At 19.4% G+C, this 10,174-nt stretch overlaps 1 protein-coding gene across 1 annotated transcript; it reads left to right on the top strand.

The window, feature by feature from the left end:
* Positions 1-591: 591 nt before the first annotated feature.
* On the top strand, positions 592-1,911 carry PGO_000090 (variable surface protein; the record flags this gene model as incomplete). Its single annotated transcript, XM_028690705.1, has 3 exons — positions 592-627; positions 760-1,587; positions 1,759-1,911. The coding sequence occupies 3 exons, from the start codon at positions 592-594 to the stop codon at positions 1,909-1,911; spliced, it is 1,017 nt and encodes a 338-aa protein (XP_028546506.1).
* Positions 1,912-10,174: the final 8,263 nt, after the last annotated feature.

Genomic DNA, 10,174 nt, shown 5'->3' with positions numbered 1-10,174 from the left:
TATATTTTATAAAAATGTAATCAAAATCCTAATATCGTGCTAATAATTTTCAAAATGTCAATATTTAAAACGAAATATGCAAATAAAATATGTGCAGGAGTATTACTTATTAACCCTACTATCTTAAGTTAAGTATTTCTTATATATATGTATGCACATATATTTACATTATAATTAAAGACATAAACAAGTAATTTATAATAAAATTATTTACTAAATTACATATAAAATTTAATTTACAATATAAATTGGAAATATTATAAAGGTTGTCGTATATATAATATTATTAAATATATAATGGCTTTTTTAGATTTTATTATATATTTCTGTTATATGATGTTATTTTTCATATTATTATATATTTTTTAAATAACATCATCTATACTAGAATGAATAATACTATCACAATTTTAAATGAATAAATAATTTAATAAAAGCATTAATATAATATAAATTATGTAGAATTAAGTAAAATAATATGTCTTATTATACGTGATATTAATATAATATTTAGTCTGACATTTTTAACAAATAAAAAATTATTATAAAAAGTATAGAATATAGTTTTTTTCATTAGAAATTACATAAATTATGATGGGTGACTCTATATTAGATGATGATGATGATGTATGCTTTAACGTTTAATAAAATAAAGCTTCATAAACATAGTTTTAAAATATCTTATTTATTAAAAATGAATGCCATTTTTTTTCTTAGGATTTTTATAATTTTTGTGCATATTATGACTTTTATTTTTAGTTCGATATTAATGGTATATTTCCCACATGTACAGATGGTTTCGACTGGGATATACATTCACGAAGATCTCAATTGGCCGATGACTTCACAAATTTGTGTAGTAACTTTTATAATAAAGAAATGCCAGGAAATCTTTCCACCCCTTTTTCTCAAGTATGTCGTGTTCTTGGTTTATATTTAAATCATATAGAAGGAAATGTAGAAGACACTAAAAAAAAAGATTGGTGCATATTATTCTATTATAAACTGAAAAAAGATATAATAAATAAATATCCACTAAAAGAATGTAATAACAGTAAAGAATACTATAGGAAAATGACAGAAGTGAATAATGCAAAATATGGTACAAGAATTTCTAGTATATGTATGGAATATTTTGTCAATATTGATCAAGACACATCTAAATTATTGGAATATCTATTTGAAATATATAACTGTATTAATGTTTTTAAAACATATCAAAAAAGGACCACTGAGAATATGCATAAATTTAAAAGGTATATACAAAAATTAGAAGAGCATCATTATAAAAATAAAATTCAACTTAAGTCAGAACTCGAAAAAATTATTAACAAATGTGAATTCTATATAAAAGAATGGAATTCTGATACACATTTTGCAAAGCATGCCTCAGATCTCCTAACTTTTGATAATTGGATAGAAACAAGAAAAAGGAAACTAGAGGAATTAGGTAAAATAACTTTGATGAATTCTGGGACATATAATCTAACAAATACAGAAATGCAGCATACAAAAGTAATAGGTTCCCCAGCTTTAATGAGTTATGCGACAGATGATGTAACAAACACAGGAATAAGTATTGGAACGGTTTTTATATCGTTTTCAATATTAATAATTATGTTTATATTGTATAAGGTTAAAAAGTAAAACAATATAACAAATTTATTTTTTATTATAATTTATCTTAGAAATATCCATAAAAAATACACATAATATAAATGAATAATATTAGGGAATATTATATAATTTTTTCTTTAGCATACCCCTTATTTTATATTTTTAAAACCAAGGGTAAAGAAATTAAGAAAAAAGTTGATTAAAAATAACAAAAATAATCGGGAAATTATGTATTCATTTGATGTTGAAAACAAAAATTCAGTTGATGATAGGTATAAAATAGCATATAGTTAAATTAACAAAATCCAATAAATGTGTAATATTAGTTACAAAATCAATTTTATTTCACTTTAATATACACAATATAACATTTGAACTGTTGTAGAAAATAAATTTAATTATATTTATATAAATTATTAAGATAAAATATTAAGAGACTATTTATAATAACACGTAAAATTCCATAATGTATGAAACTTCAATTTTGAAATATTATTAAAAATGGAAGAATAAGCATCTTACTGCGCAAAAATATAATAAATTAAATACATATATATCATTTCCTTATTTACTGAAATTATGGTACATTATTATAATTGATTTGGAGATACAAGTATTGTGCATTCAACTAACAGTAATTCTCACAGAACAAAATGAGCTCATAGATGAAAATTATGTTATAATATTCAAATATCGTCTATCTAATTGTAAATATACATATATATAATATATTATTTCTTTTGAAATAAAATAGAAAAAACTGTGAGTATTATAATTTTTTTTTTTCCGCAATCAAACGTGTATAACTATTGCAAGTATTATTTTGACATTTAATACTTTTTTGGATATGTTAATTTTTTACTTAATATCTTTAGAATTACTTATTTTTTTACCATAATACATATATGCCAATGTATTAAAAAAAATTGTATGCATATTATTAATACTTCTACAAAATACCACAAAGAAACAGTAAGAGTTATTTATTTTTATTTTTTATTATATAGAGCTTTTCTCAAAACATATAATATTTTGAATGTTGCTTCTCCTAATTTTAATATATATTATATAAATTATTTATTCTTTCACATATTATCATTGTGCTTATGAAATAATATAAATATTTATTATTACATATATATCAATGAAGAGGGTGCCCCATTTAAATATACATCGAGATATTCATTGTAATGAAAATCCTAAAAATATTTTATAAATTCTTCTTTATTGAAAATAATTCTTTCCTAATATAATTATATCCCTCAAATTATATTTAATAATAGATTTAAAAAAATATATGTATATAAATTATTCCGTTTAACTATATATATTATTAATTGATAACACTTATTTTCCACCTTCCGCTAACAGTATTTTCCGTGTAATTTATTATCATATTTGTTAAAACATACATAGATTCATAAAATGTAAAAGGAAAGAATAATGTTCACAAATTACATAAAAATAGTGTAAAAAAATTATGTCATTTGAATTTTAGGAATAATACCTATTTAAAAAAAAAGTTTACATATCTGTTAGACATTATTTAAATTTACAATAAGCTTTATAATAAAGGAAATACGTATTTTCTTTATAGAATTATATAAATGATGATACAATATAAAAAATTTTTTATGGGTAAAAAATAGTATTTCAACAAAAAAGTGCATTACATTATAAAATTCTGAAAAAAATTACTTAAAAAATATATAGCTTAATGTTATATTAATAATAATAGTATCGTTGAATATGTCTCTATACAATCTATAAATATTGATAAATATTCCATAAAAAAATATAAACAATATACCAAATACTAAAAAATATTTTGTATATAAATAATTTAAAAAAAAATTGCATATATATAATAGTATCGAAATTTATTTATTTTTTGTAAAATTATAATACTGATAAAAAATGTTAATACGTAAGAGTTAAATACACTCAACATAAGGGTATAACTAGATAAATAAAAAATATAGAGTACTCTATGAAATATGAAAAACATTTTGTTTCTAACTGCTATTTTTACATTGCTATTACTTCAACTATGTATTATTTTTCATTAAACTATATGTATGAATCAATACCCAAATTGAATTTATATTTCACCTTTGATTTTTTTCATTAAACACAATTTACTTTCTTTATTATATAGAACCATAAAAGATATATATTAAATTCCTTAAATTTTTTTTTAAACAGATCATTATTCTATAACTAAACGTAAAATTAAAATGAAAAAAAAATCATAATAGACCCAAAGTAATTATCAGTTATATTTTATTAATTTAAGAAAGAATTCAATATAGGTATTCATTTATGATGAGAATATATTTAAAGAATTTAAGAGTTTGTTTTCGCTAAATAGTGTGTTCTTAAATAATAATATATGTTTTTATTTTTCTGTCTAGTAAAATGGGCTCCTATGAATAACATTATTTATTTTGTATAAAAATGTGCTTAAGTTTTCTTTGTTAACTTTTCTAATGATTTAATATATATAGCATATTCAATATGATATATTATATTATTAAGTATATATATATTTATTCTTTGTTAAAACAAAACTTCTGATTAATTATTATGAAAATAAATATGATTTAGTACATTTTATTTGTGATAATATTTAATATTTTATGTTTTAATTATGTATCAAGGAGAAAAAATAATTTTCTTTAAATTATTCCGTATTCATTATGAAAAGTTTTTTAATTTTATCATTATTAATTAACATTAACACATCAAATTCATACATAAATAAATTAAAGTTAATAACAATAGAATTATGAATAACAGGGAATAAAAATTATTTCAAATATACTACATTTAGATAAGCAGAAAATTTTATAAGGAAAAAGTGAATAATACTTTGAAAATAAAATATTTGCTATGATAAATGTAATATCTATCATTTAAATAAAAAAATATATACTTTTATTATATAATTCCAATATATGCATAATAGAATATATAAATATTAGAAAAGTATCCCCTTACTTATCTCACAAATTGTTTATTAATTTTTCTGTAACATTGTATAAATAATTACACAAAAATGTTATTTATATTAATATTAAATAATTTTTACACTAATGTACTATAATTTATATTGTGATAATTTTTTTACTTATATAGATTAAGCTGTTTGAGTTTCAGGGTTAATTATAATCAATGTAAGCAAAAATTAAAATGATAATAACATACTATATATCATACAAGTAATTACGGGTAAAAATATTAATAACTATATTCTTGTTTATCCATATATAGAAATATATAATGTATATTTAATGTATATCACATTGGAAATTTTTTATTTTACAAAATTAAGAAAGTCTATTTTACCAGAAATAATGCAAATATAAAAGCATAAAAATGATATAAGAAATAGTAAAAAGTATTTTTATTTCAAACTATGATATGAGAAAAAATAAATCAATATATGACAAAATATATTATTTATGGACTATATATTTTTATTGAATTAAACTCTTATAATAATTATAACAATATATGCTAAAATATTAAAATTCTAGCATTTATAAACGATTGTTTAAAAGGAATATTATTAGTCTACATAACAAATTAATATTATAAATTATATTGAATTGATATACTAATGCGCGAAGACTTTGTCTAATTATATTTTAAAAATATATTCAGATATAAGAATTAGTAGCTATTATAAAATTCCTATAAATAAAATTACATAATATGGTAATTATATTGAAACGTCATATTGAATTAATGATGAAAGGTGTTTTCAATATTATAAGTATATATCTAAGTATGAATGTAAACTATATTAATTGGGATGAAAAAAAACTATATGTAATCTCTTAATATTTATATATGCATGATATATGAAATTAGTACAGCAGAAAACAAAAAAATTATATTAAATCATACAATTTTTTTAAAAAATATACATATACACATTCTAATATATATACTCATATATAAAAGTTTTATAAAAAATTCATAAAAAAATTATTGATAAGTATTTTAATTTTATTTTACTTTAATTATGTACACAAAATATGAAAATGAAATATGGGTATAGAAATAAATTCCCTATTCACATATAACCCAATTAAAAGTTACAAGTTTAATTTTATAGATGTATATTTTTGTACGCTTTAAAAAAAAATAATTTTTTTTTTCTATTAGATCTATAAATCGTATTTTTTATATTCTGAATTAATCTATATTTGTTAAAATATGTAATATAAATATGTATTCATTTCTTTATTTATATATTATCTAGATTTCAAATTACAAGAAAAAATAAACAAAAAAAAGGAGAAAATTAATATAAATTGTATACATTTTTCCTTAAAGAATAATTTAAATACATCAATTAATGTTTTTCTAAAAATATATTTTATATAAATTATATGTCAGATTTGAAGTATCTGCATTATATTTCATATAATATCAAAAATAAATATAATAAGTACATAATAAAATCTCTATTATTTGAAGAATAATACTGAATTGTACATATGATTATTTTTTCATGTAATATTTATATGTATTTTGTAACTCACTTCTATCTATAAAATATAAATTTTATTAACAGCTTATGATGTAATAAAGGATAAATACAATTTTCAATTAATATTCTCATAAAATAATTATAAGAATTCTGATATTTGAAATCTATTCTCGGATAATTCTAAGTTTAATTTTCAATATTTTCCTTAAAATATATGAATAAAATTTTTATTTGTACTTTCTTTGTTTTCTATAGTATTCCAATTTATAGTTATCTCAATATAATATATTTATAACCTTATTATTATATATTAAATTTTGTAATAACTATACTTATTATAATATATTAAAATTTACAATTTTTATATGTATCCTAACTATGAATTTGTTCCAGTTTGGTAATACATATTAATTCTATTGTATTTTTCATTCAATGAAAAATCAAGATTATTTCTTAATGAATTATTATTTCTTTCAAATTTCTTAATTAAATTTTTGATATTATTCCTACTGTATAAAATATTTTGGATTTTAGATTTCTATGAATAAAGAAATTATAAATATAATGTATAAATATTTCCATTGTTATTTATGTAAAAATATTTTAAGTACTTCCTCAAATATGATAATAAAATTTTAAAATAATCATTGTATTACCTTATAATATACAAAGAACATAAGAATAAGTGTTACTACTACAGATAAAATTACAGAGAAAATTAATTTCGTACGTGAAAAACCAGAAATGTCTACATCATTTGATGACTGAATATATGAATCAGTTTCATCTTGTAAAAAATAAGGTAATTCTTCTTTGATTGTTGATTTAAAAGGAGGAATAGCACCTTCTGTTAAATCAGATACTTCGACATTCCCTCTTAACCCAACAAGAGAATGAGTAGGTTCTGGCTCTGACATTGCATCAGACGAATCTGCTGGTATTAAAACATAATGATCAATTTGATCATCCTGCACCGTACAGTATTTTACCCCATTTTGAATACAATTTTCTTCATTCAATAATGACTCTATGAGATCATTCCAATATTTAATATTATCAGTATTAGCGCTGTTGCATAAATATTGATTTTTTTTTTTGCAATCCACGACATCAATGTAGAACAATTACTATTTAAATATGTTCTCTTATCCGAACTTGTAATATATACTTCCAAAAAACATTGAAGTTGCTTTAAATCATCATCAACATTTTCTGAATCTTCATGAAAAGAAATACTATCACACGTAAAACCCTCAAACTCATTATCCCAATCCTCCTCTACAAACATTTTATATGGATCCCTTTTTCTAATTTCAAAAAGAAAAAACTATATAATTTGTCACATTTATATAAGTATTTCACTAATAAAAAATATCACTAAATATGTTAAGATAACTGATATATATTATATAAATGAATAAAATATTATTATATATATCATAATAATTAAAACCATCATGCTATGCGATTCAACTTTTCGCAATTTTTTCCTCGTATTAAAATATTAAATAAATTTTTCTTTATTAATTTTATCTTAATTACATGTGGTTTTATGATTTAGCTCTTTTGATTAACATTTAGTTGTTTCTTACATGCGTGAACGTTAACATCTCTTTTCTTTTATGTGTTTTTATTATTTTTATATATATTATATATTGATGCTATAAGCTTTAATTTTTTTAATTATATACATTTATTAGGATTATATGATAAATAATTAATACAATTATATATAATTTTTATTTATTTTTTTACTATGTAATATTACTAAAAATTATAATTCTCTCTATATATAACTTTATGTAATTTAAATATATAATAAATATAATGATATTGTGTTATTAATAAAATTTATTGAAAACGTATAATAATTTTTCAATATGTATAAACTTTATAAATATATGTACTAGGAATATAGGTTTATGGAATCAAAATTCATTGTATATTATTTACAATACACCATTATCTGTTGATTTTTATGATATATTTATAAAGTTAGATGCAACAACACTGAATAAGTATATTATTGCTATATATTATCCGGAAGGATATAATTTAATTTATATATTGTAATCTTGGATATATATCTTTTTAACATTGAACACAATGTTTTATATGATTTCCTTATGTTTAAGGTATAATATTAGTATGAGACATGTTGTACATAATAAACTATATATAAAGGAAACACCATAACTGGAATTACTTATTATTTGTAAATTTTATATCACCACTTCATATTTTTATTGTTTTATTTATTTTTTGAGCAAATATTATTAATGAGTATTAACATAATAACACAATATTCATAATGCTTTAATATCAGTATTTGAAGTAAAATTTTTTATTATTATATCATAATTAAAAAGAAAAATTTTCGTAGAACATTAAAAATTATATTTCTATATTTTCAACATGTCAAGTTAATGTACTCCAAAATAAATCAAATTATTATTATTATATATATTTATATTTTTTAACCTGTAAAGAATGTATGCAGGAAAATATTTATTTCTGTTGATTGTTATGATATAATGAATCTTATATTCTAAATCATATTATTTATTTTAGTTAGAATAAATAATAATTGATAGATGGAATAAATGAATTATGAATTTAATTAATATTCTGGATGGTAAGTTATAATTTTATTAACATATAAACACAAGAATAGGAAATGAATTGTTTACATTATTAATAATAGAGATATAAAATTATTTAGATAACATAATTAACACTATATACTAATAAATGTACTTGGAGTGATGCAGAAAAAATTTAATGATACTTTTTATTTTGTAAATATATCTAACATCCCATCAATTAAAGTAAAAATAGTTTAAATTTTATACAAAAATTTAGATTTAACAATAAATATAATTTGTATGCTTGTAAGAAGAGGGTAATTATTTGGAATATGTTATAAAATGGCACAATTTAATATTGATCATATATAGTTTTTACATAATATAGTGAAAATATCACATTATTTATGAATGAAAAATAGTAAATGTAATATAATAGGTATAATAAGTATAAAGTTAATCTTCTAAAATATTAAAATCCTATTACTTTCATGAACAATTAATTTATTATTATTGTATTTATTCTTTTTATTATATTTACGTTTATGTTCTGCATTGGATAGTTTTATCTGTTCATTTCTATATTATTATATATATATGAATTTGTTTTTAACAGCCTGGATAACCCACAAATTTTTTTTTATCTAATACATTTGAAAATATTTGAACATAGTTACTTGTTAAGCAAAAATCCTTTTTTATATATTTTTTTTTTTGTATATAAAAAAAATTAAGGACTTTGATATACTAAATAATTTTTTTCTTTTTCATATATATATTATGTGACCGGATGCATAGCCAAATAATATATTTTTGTCCTTTTTTTTATTATTTAAAGAATATTTTTGCATTCCGAATATATTTCTTAACAGAATATATATGGGAATATACTCTGATATATATGTATTTTGTAAAAAATACATAATAATGTGTGCATCACTTATGGATGAATTATTAATAAAAATTATATACCAATCAATAAAATTCACACCTAAAATAAAACTATCATTTACATTATGTAAAACCCAAGAATCCATAAGTATTGCAACAGTTAAAAAAATCATTTCTACAAACTTCCTTGCAAGCTTAGATATGTGACACTTTAAGTCTCAATCCTTATAAGTAAAAAAATAACTATTGTGAACTCCTAATTAATATGTATATTTTACGATAAGACTTTTTCTTGTAAGGCCTAACCATTTTTTACCATGATTACATCTTCTCGTGACGAAGATATTTTTTACAGCATTCTGTTCAGCTTGAAATGATGCACTATGCGCAATACTATGCAACAAAATTTATGGGTAATATTCCTTATGTTAACTACAAATTTTGAGGTATTTTTTTTCAAAGGATAATATACATAGTCTTTTAAAACATTCGTATAATTTTGCATTGCTTTGAATACGTCTATAGTATTACTTTCATTCATAAACTTAAGTATTATAGGTATATTTGCAGTAATAAAAAT

The sequence above is a fragment of the Plasmodium gonderi genome (assembly GCF_002157705.1).
Source record: "Plasmodium gonderi DNA, contig: Pgo-contig_11, whole genome shotgun sequence".
In the NCBI taxonomy this organism is placed as follows: domain Eukaryota; phylum Apicomplexa; class Aconoidasida; order Haemosporida; family Plasmodiidae; genus Plasmodium; species Plasmodium gonderi.
Note: the sequence above shows the minus strand (reverse complement) of the source record. Positions and strands in the feature narration are given on the sequence as shown.